General features: G+C 36.3%; 1 protein-coding gene across 2 annotated transcripts in view; it reads right to left on the bottom strand.

Annotated features, from left to right (window-relative positions):
* ASCC3 (activating signal cointegrator 1 complex subunit 3) overlaps nt 1–18,822 on the bottom strand; it is a 280,986-nt gene that overhangs the window by 98,030 nt on the left and 164,134 nt on the right. For both annotated transcript variants that reach the window (XM_086631271.1, XM_086631272.1), the window contains exons 15-16: nt 6,151–6,342; nt 5,598–5,822 (exon numbers count right to left, since the gene is read on the bottom strand). In XM_086631271.1, the coding sequence (XP_086487397.1) occupies nt 5,598–5,822; nt 6,151–6,342 (417 nt within the window). The remainder of the gene's footprint in view (nt 1–5,597; nt 5,823–6,150; nt 6,343–18,822) is intronic.

Genomic DNA, 18,822 nt, shown 5'->3' with positions numbered 1-18,822 from the left:
GGAATTGCCTTTGCATGTGTTATCTTTCAATTGATTTTTATTCCATTTTGTACAGTTTTTGAACTACTCTACCTTTTAGGTACAACTCTCTGCAGCAAAGAGTTCCATAGTCTAACCACCCAGCTAGCACCTTTCTGTGTTTCTGAACCAGCCACTGACTCATCTCAGCCAATATCTTCTGGTTCTGTCCCAGCAGAGATGTAATCTTGCCATGTCACTCATTACTGCATAAAACTCTGTCACATAATCTCCCATTTCTCTTTGTTCTCACCTGAAGCGTGCAGGTAAACTACTGTGTTCCTTTCATAGAAGCTGATCTATTCCTTTGCCCTTCTCTGAAAATTTTCCGCTTCTAGAAAATTAATTTTGGAATAAGAATTAAAAATAACCTATTTTTTTTGCATCATTGCCCAAATTTTCTCTCCTGCATAAGCCTAGGTACAAAATTCAAGGCTCTGGATTCTGTTTAGTGGTTGTGTGGCTACAATGACATATTGTATTACCCCAAATGTCTGAATCATCGCCTCATTCTTACCACCTACCCATTTCTGCCAAGAGACCTGGTCTACATAAAAGCTACTTCATATTCTTGTGCAAACACGGAGTCTTCCCATATTTCCAACTGCTGCCTTCTTTTTACTAGTTCTTCTTTCAGCTATTGATCTGTCTATAATAAATTAAGAATTTAAACAATTCAGCAGTCCTTCTGGCCTTTGATTGGTTTCTCTTTACAACTGCAGCATAAGCATTTGGATTTCCTGAATGACTTGTAATAAAAGCAGACGTCGTTTTGTTATATCTCAGCACAGATTTCCTGGTGCTAGTGCTAACAACAGGCTCTGTTATGCCAAAGATGACAGTGGTCATCAGCATACTGTCTAGATTTCTGTAACAAATCAGTCAATAAATATTTAGTTTGTCTCCATATATTGGTATTGTTACTGCCAAAGGGACAGCATCTATAAAATATGTCCAAAACTGAACGTGCTTCCTAAGACTACTGATTAATACGATGGCATATATTTTAAAGTATTTATTTTTTTCAGAATGCAACAGCCTATGGAATAGTCATATCCAGATAAACATAACAATTTCTAAAACACCTGTATCCTTCTCAGAGGATTCCACTACCTTAGATCAAATCAGCATATATAGAAGTTTAGACTGACTCCAATTATAAAGAAATGACAAAATTACTTTCCAAAAAACCCTAACACAGTAGCTCCTTGTAACTGCTCATAGTATTGATTTCCTGCAATCTGGCAGGCGCTAATTTTTCCTGCATGTCATGACAGAAGGATAAGTAACATCACACATATCAGATAACAAAAGAATGGTGGTTTAATGCCCTTGTTACTCTACTGCTTTTCAGCATTTTCCATTGCTATTTCTACTAACAACCATTTATCACAGCGATTAACAAAACTCTGACTGCAGCTTCAGCTGCTGCAACTGCACTGCAGCCACAGAATCTTCAGCAATTTAAAGCCGTAAGTACACTGTTCTTTTCAGGTAACACTACCATTACATAAAATATGAAAAGAAATAACTCTGTCTAAATTAGTTTGTCAGTTTTCTGCACTTTTCCCCAAACCCCAACTACTTGGAAGTAGTTTTTTATGATACTATACATCATATACTTATATATCTTTGATTGGATAAGTTTAGATTACTACCTCCTACAAAATGGCATTGTTCCATTCCATTGTTTTTTTCTTCTTTAGTACTACTATTTTAACAGAGCAGGAGGATTAACTTCTTAATTTTACATCTTCAATGTAACCAAATTATTTTTGCAGTGTTTACTAGCAATAGATGTTAAACAGAACTGGCCCCAATACTGAGCCCTGGGGAACACCACTTGTGACCGGCCACTGACTGGATTTAACTCCACTCACTACAGCTCTTTGAGCCCAGCCATCCAGCCAGTTTTTTACCCAGTGAAGCATATGCCTGTCCAAGTAATGAGCAGACAGTTTCTCCAGGAGAATGCAGTGGGAAATGGTGTCAAAGGCTTTACTAACGTCTAGGTCGACAACATCCACAGCCTTTCCTTCATCCACTGAGCAGGTCACCTTGTCATAGGAGATCAGGTTATCCAAGCATGACCTGCCTTTCATAAACCCATGCTGACTGGGCCTGATCATTTGGTTGTCCTGTATGTGCTGTGTGATGGCACTCAAGATGATCTGCTCCATAACCTTGCCAAGCATCGAGGTCAGACTGACAGGCCTGTAGTTCCCTGGATCCTCCTTCTGGCCCTTCTTGTAGATGGGCGTCACGTTTGCTAGCCTCCAGTCAACTAAGATCTCCCTGGTTAGCCAGGACTGCTGATAAATGATGGAAAGTGGCTTGGTGAGCACTTCTGCCAGCTCCCTCAAGACCCTTGGGTGGATCCCATCTGACCCTGTAGACTTGTGCATGTCTAAGCGGTGCAGCAGGTTGCTAACCATTTCCCCTTGGATTATGGGGATTTCATTGTGCTCCCTATCCCTGTCTTCCAGCTCAGGGAGCTGGGTATCTGGAGAACAAGTGGTCTTACTATTAAAGACTGAGGCAAAGAAGGCATTAAGTATCTCATTTTTTGTCACTATGTTTCCCTCTGCATCCAATGAAGGATGAAGATTCCCCTTAGACATCCATTTATTGCTAATGTATTTATGGAAACATTTTCTGTTGACTTTTACAGCAGCAGCCAGACTAAGTTCTAGTTGGGCTTTGGCCCTTCTAATCTTCTCCCTGCATAACCTCACAACATCCTTGTCCCTTCTTCCAGAGATCATAAACTCTCCTTTTTTTCCTGAGTTCCAGCCAAAGCTCCCTGTTCAGCCAGGTTGGTCTTCTTCCCTGCCAGCTCGTCTTTCGGCACATGAGGATGGTCTGCTCCTGCATCTTTAGGATTTCCTTCTTGAACAATGTCCAGCCTTCCTGGACTCCTTCACCCTTCAGGACTGCCTCTCAAGAGACTCTGTCAATCAGGCTCCTAAACAGTCCAAAGTCTGTCCTCTGGAAGTCCAAGGTAGCAGTTCTGCTGACCTCCCTCCTTACTTCGTCAAGAATTAAAAACTATCTAATTTCATGATCACTATGCTCAAGACGGCCTCCAATCGTCACATCACCCACAAGTCTGTCTCTGCAAACAAGTCCAGAGGGGCTCCTTCCCTAGTTGGCTGACTCACCAGTGTCAGGAAGTGATCTTCCACACACTCCAGGAACCTCCTGGACTATTTCTTCTCTGCTGTATTGTATTTACAGCAGACATCTGGTAAATTGAAGTCCTCCATGAGAAAAAGGACTAGTGATTGTGAGACCTCTTGCAGCTGCTTATAGAATATTTGTCTGCCTCTTTGTCCTGGTTGGGTGGTCTATAACAGACTCCCAACATGATATCTGCCTTGTTGGCCTTCCCTCTGATTCTTACCCATAAACACTCAACCCTATCACCACCATCATTAAGCTCTGGATAATCAAAACACTCCCTAACTTACAAAGCTATCCCACCACCTGTCCTTCCTTGCCTATCCCTTCTGAAGAGTTTATACCTATCTGTACTGGGTTTATGTGGTGGGATTTTGGTGTAAGTTCACTGTCCCCTCAAACTCCTCCCCCACAAAAAAAACCCAAAACAACTCCCCCCCCTTTCCTTTAAGCTGGCATATAACAATCATTGCTGCTTTCTGGCCTTGCTGAAAGACTTGTGCATTTTGGAACTACAGCTCAGATCAGAGGAAACACAGGCTGCCCATTAAACCCTCCCTCTCTGCAGAATACTATCCATTTAAAATTAAGAGCTTACATCTCATACTTTCTTAACTAAGCATTCTCAGCTGAGAAGAAAGAAATAGGACTAAAACTCCTGATTCATCAAGTCAAATCTTTTCCTCATATGCAATCACATCTTCCACACAAATCCCATCACTTACTACAAAATCTTCACCACAATTAAAAATTAAGACTTCTTTTATCTCCACTACTGCTAAAAGAAAGACTGTTCCAGATCTTACATTTCAGGCAACCTTACTTATGAGCAGGGTGATTAATTCTTGTACTGGCATTGGTCAAAATTATCTTCTTTTTCTTTTGCTTATTCACTTCTAATTCCGGCTACTTATTACAGTTAATGTGTAAGTAGCTACTACCTAATTTTAAAGAACTGTATATCCATCCAGTTCCACTTACAGAACATTCACAGGTGTCTATCTCCAGGGACATAAAAGCGTGGTCAATGGTTGAGAGCTCTACACCTGCCCCCTGAAGCATGCCTTCTGTTTATTTTTCCTCTCTGTGGTAGAAAGAGGGATGGGAAAATTGCAAACATCTCCTTTTCATCACATTTGCGTCTCATGTTCTGGAGTTAAATTTCTCTCTCCCTCCTTGTACTCAGACCACTCCAGAGCCTTGAGGTAAAGAGGAGTAGCTGTGGGCGCAGTCAGGTGTCAATATTTTCATTCCCCCACATTTGCATGTGGAAATACTTGGAATGCAGTTAAATCTTATTCTGCTTCTGATGTGCAGCTCTATTTGGGCAGAAATTTTTCCTGTTAACAGGAACTGAAGACATAACTTATGAGACCCCCTTAAAAGAAAAAAAACAAACAACCGAAATCATGAATGATTAAACTGGGTCATTTGTAAAGAATCAAGAAATGAATCGTAACATTTTAAAAGGTCACTGTATCAATTTCTGCTCCCTTCCAGAACGTCCTTTTAAAATTATTATTTATGATTGAATAATGCAAAGTGATGAAAAGTTAAAAAATAAATTTGTAAGAATTATATAGATAAACCAGAACCAGCATCTTAAAAAACCAAGACTATACCTAACAGACCAAAGAAACGTCACATCTTTCAAAGGAATAAGTTTTAAGATGCCACTGGACATTTCAATTTAGCTAAACTCCTTTACTTTTATTGAAAAAATGTCTGGTGTCTTTGAAAAACAGTATTCTTTCCGTCATTTAAGCATGTTTGAATTTCTGAGCTTTCCTTGTAAAAAGTTTCTGTGTGTGTACATACATATTTTTAATTGGTTATTACAATGGATAACTTTTCAATCATTATATTTTAATATGACAGAGGTTAGTACTTTCAACAGAAGCACAGCATTTTCAAAGAAACTGCATTTTAAGATTTAAACTGAAGCAAACTGAGAACTTGCTATTTATAATAAATTAGTTCTGATTATGACTGTAAAAGAAAACAGAGTCCAAGCCAAATACATTATTTTTCCTATATTTCAGTCTATACTGTTTATATACAGACAGACGCGCTTTAATTTTTTTCGCAGATTTTAATTTGCAGCTATGCAGAACACTTACTAAATTCTAATACAGCACTTCTGATTAAAAGGTAAATGCTGTGTTTCTAAGGTTTTATCTTAATATTCTGACCCTCCATACTACTTCTGATACCTACTACCTTTTATAAAAGGCCCCCAAATTTTCACGTGTAACAGTTCACTCCTCTTAATCATACACACCTACAGACCACCAGTAACAACACAATTTACATTTTAGTGTAATAATATTGCATTTTTGTTCAAAAAAATAGTAATTCTTTAAAGTGATGCTAGTTTCTCTAAATGAATCAAAGGTTACCTCTGCATTTAGGTTGTCTGCAAGGCTTTCAAGAAACTGGCTTTCAATTGGATTCTGCTGAGTAAGAAGAGTCAGGTAATGACTGAGTTTATCATGAGTTGTAATAATGATGCCTTCACCGAATTTGTCAAACTGAGGCCGTCCAGCTCGACCAAATATCTGCATGACATCTAAAATTCCAAGGTCAACAAAGGAGCCTCTTTTTGCAGCATATATTTGTGTTCCCTGGTTGAGGAAAAGTTAATAAAAATTAACATAAATACACATGAATATAATCCTTATGAGCTGAATACTGAAATTAGGCAAATATATCATGATTTCAGAAGTGTACTTTAACTAATCCTTTCATAATCTTTGATATATTTAAATCTTTACTATACAAACTAGATTCCCACTGGAGAGAATCAGTTTAATGAGATATAAATAACATTTCAAGTCAATCAGACATTTCCCCTCCAGGCCCAAAACCCACAATAAAGATCTTGCCATCTATGCTTCTTTACAGGTTTCTTTTAAGACAGATACCTATGTGCAGAGTAATGGAAGCTCTTACCTTAATAACAACAGCATGAGCAGGAAGATTGACACCCCAGGCGAGTGTAGCTGTACAAACTAGGACTTTGATATGTCCGTTAGAGAACAAGTTCTCAACCAAACTTCTGTCTTGCCGCAGCATTCCTGCATGATGAATACTAAACCCATCTGGAAACAGCTCACGTAACTGCTTATTTCTGGATCTCTGCACCTAGAATGGAGAGGCATAAAAATCAAATTCACTTCTAAATACAGTACAAGAAGCATTGTATCAAAAAAAAATTACATAAAAAAAACATTGACTATTATTTTATGAGTCATAGGAAAGAAACTATTTATATTAATGTCAAACTTTTCATCAAGGCCAACATGTCATGATTTCCTATCAATGAATTTGACTTCTATTCTTATTTTCCAGAGAATACACTTAATTGTTTAAAGGAATACTTTTATAAAAGTATAGCTTTACTTAAACAGACGTCCAAATTTACTGATAACCAGTATGAATACCAAAACCGAGAACTCACATATTGCTTTTCCTTAAAAAGCAACTCTTTCACAGTTTATGCAGGCAGCTAGGACAGGTTTAAGGCAGCAGGCTACGCACTATACTTAAGATTAAGGAGGGGATATCCTTTCCCAACACCAGCCATTGCATCAGCTCGGCACAGTGTGGATTATTAAATTCATAGTATGGAATCAAACTATTCATCTGCCCCTCATTTTTACCTTCCCAAAGCACAGGAGGCTGGGATCTCAGTCTGCAAAACCTCAAGTCCTCCAGCCTCCCACTGCGTACGAAGTCTGTAAGCATGTCTCCCTTATTTTTGGGTGCTACCTTTATCATGCTTCACCTAAATCGAATATTGACTGAAAGTTAAGAAAAAGTAATACACTTCCCTTCCAAACACTAAACTCTGAAACTCCAATTGCTTTGCAGTGTGTCTTCCAGAAGCAACAGAGAAGGTAACTCAACTATTTTAAGAGAAAACCCAAACCACTAGAGTTCATGCCTCTTTAGCCCAACAGGAACAGTTTATTTCTGTTCAGAAACAAGACTTTAGGCTAAAGCTCAAGTATCACAAAAAGTGCAGCTCTTTTATTACAAATGAGATGACAGGAGGAAAGGCACAGTAACCCTGTTGTAAACTGGAATAAAGGACCTTCAACCAAGCTTATATGAGCTTAAATATAAGGTCAGAAAGCACGCTGTACACAACCTCTTCACTCTCATCCCTGGCTACTGGTTTCCCAGATCTTCACATTTCATTTTCCCTGATTTGCCACAAACACCTCTGATTTTCTTCCCATCTCTTCTACCTTCCTAATTGCTGCACTCACTGCCTTCCAAAATCAATTGTTACTGAATATGACACCAGGAGGGTTGTGGAAATGACGAATCTAATCTTTCCCTAAACCACATTTCATTATTATCTCTGTCAGCAAAGAATCACTACTTTTCCATAGACCACAAGAGAGTTAAGTATATTTTGACTATCACTGTATTTCAGCCCTCTATTTTATAGTGAATTAATTCTAGATCAAATTATTATCATTATTTTAAATCTTCACATTTACTAGTACCTGACACATCACCACTGAAAGTTGACTTAAGGGATACAGAGCGGGTAAAGCAAAGCAAAATATGGTTCAAAGTACTGGCATATTGCCAACATGAACAATGAACAATAAATCTCTGCAAACAGAAATAAATAGGGAGATGGGAATGCAATTATAAAGGAGGATACCAAAAGAAAAATATTGTAGGAAAACCACATTTCTCTGCTTCACAATTATCCAGCTTCTCCATATCTGATCTTCCCTGCTTTAGCAGTAATTATTTACTATTCATATAAAGGAAATCCAACTCAGCTTTTAACTACAAATGATTTTTTGGAAAATTTAATTAACTGCTGTAGTGCTTAAAAATGAATAAATAAGAAATTGAGAAAGTGGCAGTGCAGTTCATGAAGCTTATTCTTTATGAGCTAGTGAACAGAGCACCAAGGTTTGCATTTATAGTCTATCAACAACGAATCTCGCAGAAGACAGGCATGTAGAAAATTCACTTTGGCTGCAAATCTGAGAATAATTGTGACACAGAAATTTGGATTGATCTTGATTACATTCAGAACGTGGTGTAAGCATTTAACAATGTAATTAGCTTTTGTCTTAAATAAAGCAAATCTTCCTATGTGATAAGACAACCTTCAGAAATTTCACTTTTTTAGTAGAGCTTGTAAAATAGTCATGTCAGAACAATACGGGCATCAAAATAACTGCTTTTCAAAACCTACAATTATTCAGTATAAAAAAATTACACTTCAAATATTATAATCTGTAGCTGAAAATGCCAAATCTTGTTCTCAAATCTCCACACCTTTGTAATCTGATTGCTTATGCTGTTTAATGCGATTGAAAGGCAGGGCAGTTTACTAATGGGAAACTAAGAGTAAAATCTTGTACTATATACGCAAGGAAACTGTATTCGTTTACAGTTTTAGGAACTGCAATTTCATCAATTTAGAGAGAGAAACTTGTGAATATAGGAAAAAGGAGGAGGAAGGGGAAAACTGTGTAACAGAAAACACATTAAGATATGGCAATGCTAGTCTGACTACAATTCAAGTACTTACAAGCTTAAGATCAATAAATAATTTAAAAATAAGTAGGTACACCTAAATGTATCAATATAGTTGCTTTTAGAAAGAATATCCATATGCTTCTAAAATCTACCACACATTTAACCAACATCTTTAAAATATTTAATATTCACAGACGTCTGTTCATTTATTGAAACTATGAAGTGCCAGATTTCCACGTTACACAGTAACTAGTTCAGAGACAGAGTAGAAATTTTTTTCCAATGCAAAAGATGATGAACTTTTTAAAATTAAAAACTCATGGCCCACTTTTGACATAGGAAAAAACAAATGCCAGGCAAAACAAACCATTAAGTATCCTGGATGATTCCATTAACTGCACAGAAATTGAATTAATTTTCTTTCCATAAATTTGTGGGCTTTTTAAACTACAAAGATACAAAGCAAGTTAGTTCAAGAACAATGAAGTAACCTAATTTCATAAAGTTACACTTGAGAAAATAAAATAAAAAAATAAATCACATATCTCAGTGATGGCTTGGAAGACTGCTCCCACAGCATATTTGCAAACAGACCTTCTAAGTTCTTGTGTCAATGAACTGCATGGTTATTTTATTAAATTTGGATTTTAATGGTTGCAGAGACAAAAAGCCCAAACAACTAGTAAATAAGGCAAGTGAAACTATAAGAAGTTATACTATTTCCACCTTGTTCTATTACTGACTAAAAGGTTTTGCTTAAAATTTATACGAAATGTTGCTAAGTGCCTCAGGTGTATGGAGAAGTTGTTATTATGAGGTCTGGCACCGGTGTCCTGATTAGAATTGATTTTCTTTCCCCTCCCTTATTGCTCAAGAGGGCTGTAGATTTATGACCTTTGCTTACATGTGTGTGTGCATCTAAACCAGTATGTATTAAATAAATTCCTAGTTTAGCTTGCTGCCACCTATATTTCTCTGTTAAATGTCTTGAATTTCATGCAGTTCTTGATTAAGACACATTAAAAACGTCACTATTAGGCACAAAGAAAAATGTCCTGCTTAATTTTAATGAGAAGCGAAGCATATGTAGCAGAAAAAAAGATTTAATCAAACTTTAGGGTATTTCAGCTAAAGACATCTGGTATCACAAAGGTATCATCACTCATAAAGTCTATAAGCTGTATGCTTTTTGGCTGGACTACCAACACTATGTGAACTAAAGAATTAAATTTTTAATAGGTTTATAGCTATTTTTTCTTATTTTATAAAAAAAAAACAAGTAAAAATGTAATAAAACTTGATTATGAAAAGCAGCTGACAATAAATTACTTCTTGATAAGCAAAATATCAATTTATGTCTTTTCTTTAATCCCCAATTGCTACGCTCATCTAGGACAGAATAAGTTGATCACCACTAGTTGGCAAGATCATTTTTTTTTGCTTTCTGTAAATTACTTATTTTTCCTTTCTGCCTCCACATTTTGAAGATATTGTTTGCAACTTTGAATTTTGGTGTCTTTTTTCCCCACTAATAAGACAGCTTTTGACTATCCTGTATTTTCTTCCAGTAACAGAAATGGCACAGGTTATTCTAGTATTTTTCTCACGATCACCTTACTACAGCAAAACTTCATGCTTGTGACTGTAAGACTCAATCATGGTAATTTCCTTTCTGTGGAGTTCACAATAGGGCAGCACTTGCAGTTTGTTCAGAATGCACCATCATATTTGTTCACTGGTTTGAGCAATTCTGAGCAATTTATTCCCATCCTTCATTCTCTGCACTGTCCTGACACCCTGCAAATTACCAGCTCTTAATTCTGAGGCTTCATTAGCTTCAATTGATGAGTGTTGGTGCTCAGATAGCACAGATATCAGACACCTAAACCAAACAAAGTAAGGCATCTTCTGATGCAGCCTTCAATGAAAGGCAGTTTTACTCGGTACTACTACTGTGTGACGAATACAATTTAATTATTTCCAAAATAACTATTCTGTAATATTCCTGAAGACATCCGAAAGCGCAATTCTTAGGTTGACCTTCTAAAGTGTTTTAAGTTCCAAAAAGACAAAAGCCTCCTCTGCCTCATTCATATTAATCATCTGCTGAATCTGCTCTGCTGGCTCATTTAAAGAATACTGATTGTCTTTCAAAATTTATGAGATCAAGGTAAGCTGGGAGAAGTCTCTATCCATTGAGAAAGTAAAGGGCAGCTGAGAAAAACAGAATGAAAAAAGGGAAGTTGAAGAGTCTGTCAGTGGGCTTATTCCTGTTCCTTAAATACAAAAACCTAACATGACTTCAGAATGTATGAATGAGGACTGAGAGAAACGGAAAGAAATGATCAAAGGATTGCATGATCATTCACCATTTTTGCTCTTAAGAATTTACTACATACATATTGCAAATTAATTAATCTACACAAGTTAAATCTTTAACATGTTTTATTTTTTTATTCACAGCTGCTGTTTCAAAGCTCAAAACTTAGATAGTGCCACTAAAAACATGAAAAGGGTTCTTAAATATGGAGTCAAAATACAATAACTTCTTGCCACAGAAAAAAAACATGAGACTCCTTAATATGCACAGTTAGAGCAAATATATGAAAACTAGAGAAAATACTAAACCATGAAGATGAGCAGTAACACTATCTGACAGTTTATGAAAAAAATGAACATGAAGAAATACAGATTGGAGTCTAAAGGGAGAAAAAAGGAATGCATTTGAGCTACAATGATTTTACCTGAGGACTTTCCTTTTATGAATTAGAATTTTTATTTGTATTACTCAACTTGTACTGTCTGCATAATAACTAAGCTATCAGCAGCTCCTTCTAGGACAAGAGTGAAGTGGCATGTTACGTGGTAACAGTAAGATCAAATTATTATTTTAATACTGTAGTAAATAATTAATTTTGAAATAAATTTTCCCTAAATTCCTGAAGGATTTAGAAGCTGGCCACGTTTCTGTGATGTATATATACTAAACAATTGTTCTTTATTTTACACTACCTTTCAAACTGCTTGAGAAACAGCATGAAATGGAAAATTATTAGTATTTACTAAACATGTAGTAATATACTAAATCACATACAAGCAACTTGCCGTGAAGCTCTTCTGTAAAGTTATAAATCAGTCACTTTTAAAAAGATACCTGACAGTTCAATACATTGGATTCGGGTAGTGCTGCTGTGTTGCTACGCCCTCATAGTACATCCCCTGCTCTTTCCTGAAAACAGCAGCGCTAGCTTCACTGACTCTTCACCCTGCAGCCAGTTCCTGTGAAGAACCCAAAGACTACCAAGAGCTCTTCTCAACCAAGATGACTCGAATGACCTAGCAGGCCATTTCTGGATGGATGCAGACTGGCCAATACGCTATTCTACCTAATGAGTATGCGTGCTCATTCTCTACATCTTCACTTTTTTAATGTATCTAGCTATTAACTTTGTAAAGTTATCCTGAAGTAATATCTCTGTCCAACACTTACTCTTTTACTGGGTTATAATTAGTGGGTGCCTGGCAAGACAGTATTTGAAGAAGGTAATTCTAGCAAACAAATGTGAATCAGTTTGAATTTCTCCTAGAAGAGTCAATAATCTAATTGTCTCCCTCTGGAGATTTAAGTTCACTGTATTAAAGTTAGAATTGTTTAAACCTATGAGCTACTGATCTGATCAATTTACTGAAATCACCTCAGTAAGTTCTGTAAAGAGCTCTAAAAATACCTCTGAAGGAGAAAGAAAGGAGAGTACTGTGATTGCTTTGCTTAAACATCTTCCTCTATCAGTGTAAAGGTAAAAATTCTTTGAGTGCAATCATCAGGAGCACATAATTCCGGACTAATTTTATGCTTTATAGTATTATAACTGGTTTTCTTCTGAACCTTCTTCTCTTTGTGTGTATGCAGGTTTCTATTGATTTAGAGTTGTCTCCTGTCAATTTGTAAATTAGAAATACTTGTTTAGAATAGGAATCTATCTGTCCTTAGTCCTCAGTAGGCCACAGACTATTTTTTCAGTTGTTGCACTAAAAGCAATTCTTTCTACATGCGCCTATAATTTTCTGCAGGACAGAGGTACCTTCAGTGAAAGTTTTAAAAATACGTCAAGTCTATATAACATAGTGGGTTTCTATAGTTTGTAAAACACAGAGCCACTGCAGAGTGAAGTATCAAAGATTTCAGTTTTAATGTATTTAAACCACAATTAGAAAAACTTGTATGAAAAAGACAAGGAAGAAGTTTAGACAATCAGAAGCAACTGCCAAGCACCTATCCAAGTTACGACTGTCTTGTTCTAACATGGTAGTATTTTTTAATACAAGTGAAATAATGGCCTCTTTTCTTCGAAGCCATGCAATTTTCATTGTGTATGACTACCAATCTTGAGATATGGTTAGATGATACTTATATTTTAGTATATTCTTTTGCTTATCTTTATTATTTACACTTAGTTGTTTACTTTTCAGCCCAGGTTGCTAACTTTTTTACTTTTTACAGGGTTGGTGTTTGTAGATGTTCTTTGAAGAAAAAACTTGGGAAGCTGTTGTTCCCTTTGAAGTATAAGTAATTCTGTTATTACAGACCAAAAAGACTTGTCTGCTTTCAAACATAGAGTGAAAACTTTCAAACATAGAGTGATTTTTCTGCTAATAAAGAAAATATGAATTATTGCTGGAACACTACTTACACAGTAGTGGTAACTGTTGTGAATTTGAAATCTGGCAATTCAATGATTTCCTGATGTACTTTGCATATGATACATAATACTGTGATTTTGGAAAACAATGCAGATTTAAAACGTACTTTGCAGTTGTACAAATAGCAATGTTTGTTATTCCTTATGCCTTTGTGCTCCAATCAGAGAATAGTTTAAAAAAAGTTCCTCCAAATTATCCTCCTGTTCTCTTTTTGATTCACAAGGAAAGGAGGCCTAAGACAGAATTTCTGGCACATTTTTATATTGCCCTGGCCTTACAGATCATAACCTATTTATTGCACAAAGTTGTGCTTCATCCAGTTGGCACATTAGGGAGTGATGATTACCAGTTAAAGAATAGACTGGTATGGTGTCGAGAAACGTCTTGCCTTATTCAGTATGCTCTTTTTACAGTATACTGAGTTACGTCATAGCAGACCCATCTTTTTTTTCATTGGAAAAGTTACATGGTGCATAGAAAATGAAATAGGATTCTATGGGAGAAGGAAGAATAGCAATCAGATTAAAAACCCTGTACAAGAGGTAAACATTTAATTTAATCTTTAATTCCCCAGTTCTATAGCTTATATGCAGCAGATAAAAGTGTTTACAGATCTCACTGACAATAGAAAATTTACTACTGTTAAAAGGTTACGTTTTTGAGCCAGCCAGACAAGCCACGAATGAAAGAATCATGAATACAAGTTTGACCGTGCACAAATGATGGATTTACAACAAATCACTGAGGATGCATAGTTTCAAATTACCACATTTAATGCCTAGCTGTTATAAAGCAAAAAAAGGAACTATTTGTATAGACAATACACTATCTCAAATTGAGCCAGAATTTTGTAATAGGGACCAAAGTAACCTAACATTTCACTTCAAGCCAGACTGTGGCGCCTGTCTTATAACTGAATGAATTACTAATTCTTAGATAAAAGGGTTTAAGAACTCAAAATCAAAAATAATTATTCTATGAAAATACACATGGAAAACAGCAGTAGGTTTAGATAGAATGGAAATATTCATTACAATGACCCAGTTTAAGCTCCACCACTGAGTGAAAACAACAATAGTTTTCATATATTGTACAGTGATAAGCATCTTTCTATTGTTTATAGCAAGTGCAATAAAAATTAGAAACATTTTTGTACTGCTTCAGTATGATGAAAATCTAGAGTTCACACTGAATAGAAATCTGTGCCTAATAATATCAAATCTTATTAAAAGAAGCATCAAAACAATTCAGTTTAGCAATAACATACAAATGTAGGTCAATTAAGATTGAATTAATTGTATAACATCACAATATTAAAATAGATGTAAAATCACATAAAGCTCTGGTTTTCTTTCTCATTAATTTAGAATTAAACTGTTCTCTCTTTGGAAATAGATACATGAAACATGTAAAATACAGCAAGGCATCTATTCTGCTGCAGCCCTTGAGACAGGAAATCCTGTCATCATATTTGTTAATCACTTGGAGTACACAGATGACAAAGTCATCAATCTTGGTCTGTTTTGTTGGCAGCAGAAGTTTTCAGTACGCTGTTAGAAAACTAGCCAGTAGGGAAGATATATAGCAAGAAAAGAAATTGATAGAGAGCAAGACAGTTTGATGACATGCAAGGGTAGCATTGCAACAGCAAGGATGAATTTGTACTGGTTTCAGTTTGAATACTGACATCCTCTGGAGACCGAGTTAAAACTTTTGATGCTGTGCTTAACTGTGCAAGGATTTCAATATTTCTGCTTCAACAGGAAACTGACACTGCATGGATTCTACAAAAATATTTGTTATATTTGAGAACACCTCCTTTGCTGTGTAATACTCAAAACTGCCACTCTGCTGAGCCATGACAATACTGGATGTATTTTCACTCTCAGACAATGAAAGCGGAAAGTATTTTCAAGATCTTTCCAATACAGTTGCAGCTTGCTTATGACATATCATCATGATTTTTAGTGCAACTCCTCCTCAAAGGCTATACTGACCAAGACATCATTAACCTTGCAAGAAAAAAATCCATTTGTGAACATTAAGTGGATTTCTCATTTCATAATTAAACTGTAACAGTTCACTACAACTTCACAGCTATGCAAAGTGACAGATTGAGCATTCTTCAGAAGAACAGAAATGCTCTTACAAGTTTTATAGGCAATTGGAAATGTGCACCATGAATTAATAGTCTATAGGGTTTTCAAACAGTTTTAGACTGGCATCAGTATGTAGGACCATGAAAAGCTGAAATTTATCTTAAAACAGGGAAATAAATTTTGAAGAGATGAACCTTAGGCATTAAATGTCTTTTGATTTGGTATTGTGGCTTGCCTTCTTCATTTTCCTAATTTCTGCTCTATCGCATGGAAGAAATAAACATAACAGTACTAAGCAGAAGTGATAAAAGAAAAAATGCAGGTCAATAAAAGTGGTACAAATTCCTAAACGAAAACAGGTCAAAATTACACTCAATACTCACTAAGTAGCTTGAACTATGTAACCTGAACTTTAACAAGGAAAAAAGATAACCAAGTCCATAAAAATAAGTTTTTTCACTGATACCTGTGTAAACTGAAGACCAATAAGAAAATTCATGATGTAATTAGCATCACTTTTTTTCATTTGTGTGTTAATAACATTAAAAAAGTCTCAGAACTAAAGATATTTTATATCTCCTTTGTCTTTGCTATTTTAAAAGAATTTCAAGAATTCCTCAGTAACACTTTGTAGTTCAGTGTCGCCAAATGCTAAATCTTACAAGACAAGCACTTTCGAGAAATCTCCAAAAGATAGGAAAAATTACAGATGTTTATGTATTTTCATATTGAAATGCTTATCTAATATAATCTGATTAATTATAATAAGTTATAACTATTTACTTTATCTGATTACGTAGTAACAGAAAAAAATCTCTTAAGAAACGAATAGACCTTTAAGTGGTGGGACCAGTGAAACAGGTTTCCTTTTATATTCCTTGTGCCCCTGTGTCATGGGTTAGGTTGAACCCCCCCCCACAGCCGGTCACTCCCCCTCCTCCACCCCCAGGAATGAGAGAGAGAATTAAAGGATAAATGGGAAACACGTGGGTTGAGATAAGAACAATTTAATACAGATGATTTAATACACAGGGTAGATGCTCACCACCCCGTCGTATGCGAAGCCCGTCTCGTCCCGAAGCTGCAATCCCGGACGAACGCGAGGCCCCGAAATAGAGAGGGGCAGAGAGAGAGAGAGAGAGTACTCTGAGAGTGGGAGTACTGGGAGAGAGAGAAAAAGAAAGAAAAACAATAGAGCAAAAGCGCAGCAAGCGCAAAAGAGCAAAAGCGGCGAAAGAGCCAAAGCGCAAAAGCCCTTCTTCCTGGCTGACCCTCACTTTTATACTGGGCATGACGCTGCATGATATGGAATACTAATTGGCCAGTTTGGCCCCTCAGTCTTAAGTCCAAGTACAAATCACAAGGGGAATCGTGTCCCCCTTGTCCCAGCTGTGCTCCCCCCTTATCCTGCCGTGCTTCTGCACTCCGGCACACTGAAAAGTCCTTGGAGTTTCACGTCCAACCACAAACATCAACTTGCTATCAGCATTCTTCTCAGAGCGAGCCTCTGAGCAAAACCAAAACACGGAGCTCTTCTAGCTGCTAAAAAGAAGAGCTAACCCGGTCCCAGCTAAAACCAGGACACCCTGTCCCAACTGAAACGCATATCCCGTCAGATTTCCATAAACTCATTTCTGTCAGAATTATCTCCTTGCCTTACTGTTTCATAAATTTTCCACTGTAATTTCAGGACAAAAAAAAATACATCTTAGGAATGACATCTGTAAGACTTAGCTGATTATCAACACAGCCATCTGATTATTACCAACACCTTTGACAATTGGGCTGTCTTTTTTGTTAGTTTTATTCCAAATTACTAGCAGCCTGCTCTCTGAAGTTCTGCAATGTCAGTGCAGAACTGTGAAGCCTGTGGACTATTAAACATCTTTCAAAGTCAGTTTCAAAGGCAACACAATGTCTCTACACACCTAACAGGGCACAGAAATAGTACCTAATAAGTGATGAAACAGGACGGTTTATATTACTACATCCTTTTGGCCAGCAGACTTGGGAATCTAGAGACAGATTGTCAGTTAAACTGAGGCAACTATTAGGCTTGCTGCCAGAGGAAACCAGCTGAGGCAAGAAAGGAGTACTGTGCAGTCACCTCCATAGAGCTCAATTTTACAGCCAGATCCTGTTCAAATGTAGGGTATTTTCCCACAGACTTCTGCTAAATTATGAGATCTATGTACTGAAAAAAAATAAAAGATTTTATTACCCTCCTCTCTTTAAAAAGAAATCCCGCCAAATCCACCCTTTATAGTCCCAATATTTTACGTCACTTACTAACATTACGCTTCATACTTTGTGAAGCCTGCAAGAAAATTGCTTTATCAAGTTTAAAAATCAGAGACGAAGACAATTATGTATAATTAAATTTGGCTTTAAAAGATTGTTTTCTACATTTGTAGTTCTTTAAGCATGTACCTAGCACATATACCTGCTCTCCAAGGCTGACATTTTGAGCAAAGGATGACTTATTTTCTTGTGTAATTAATTTTTATAATATCTTTACAGAGATTTGAGAAAAAAATATTGCATTGATGTTCAGTCATTGATCTGTTTTGCCTGGGGTTTTAAACTAGACTATAAAACCCTGTGTCAAAAGTGAGGAGCTCTGTATTGTTAAGATACTGTAATTCATATACCATTTTTTTAAAGCAGGCTAAACAGTTTTTTCAGCAAGCTAACTTTAAATGTCTTATCCACACAGTAGATAGATCTCAGAGGAAATTTAAGAAAATATCTCACATATCAAACGTACCATGGAGATTAAATTACCTGGTATAGGAAGAAGTAAGGAGATTGTTACTTTCTCACTTAATGCAGCATAGCAGCACAAAACAGGTGAGAGGAGAGCTGCTGAGCTGCTTCCACAGCCTCTCTCCAACTCTGATTAATTTCCATTTTTCATACTCTGTTTACTTATTGTGCATACATTAGAGCTAATGACTGTTCAAAAGTGTTAGATGCCATACTGTGAGCTTCATTTTCTTTAATCTTTTAATTATATTGACAATCTTTCTTCTGTATGACTAATAGTCATATCTGTTTGAATCATTACATCCTTCATGTATTTCCTCTCCTTAAAAAATTTTCATCTCACCACTCCGCATTCTTTTAAGATCAGTCTAATCTCAAAAGGCTTTGCAAAATTCTTCACCTAAAAGTTGAACCCGTATCTGTAATGCTACCTTTGTTGGGCTGTTAGGACTCTAGGAGGAAAGCAAATAGTAAACAATGTCAATGCTTGCCTTAAAATTAGTATGTCTATATAATTTACCACTTGAAATACTAGCATTTT

The sequence above is a fragment of the Tauraco erythrolophus genome, chromosome 2 (genome assembly GCF_009769465.1).
Source record: "Tauraco erythrolophus isolate bTauEry1 chromosome 2, bTauEry1.pri, whole genome shotgun sequence".
Lineage (NCBI taxonomy): Eukaryota > Metazoa > Chordata > Aves > Musophagiformes > Musophagidae > Tauraco > Tauraco erythrolophus.
This window is presented reverse-complemented; position numbering and strand designations above follow the sequence as displayed.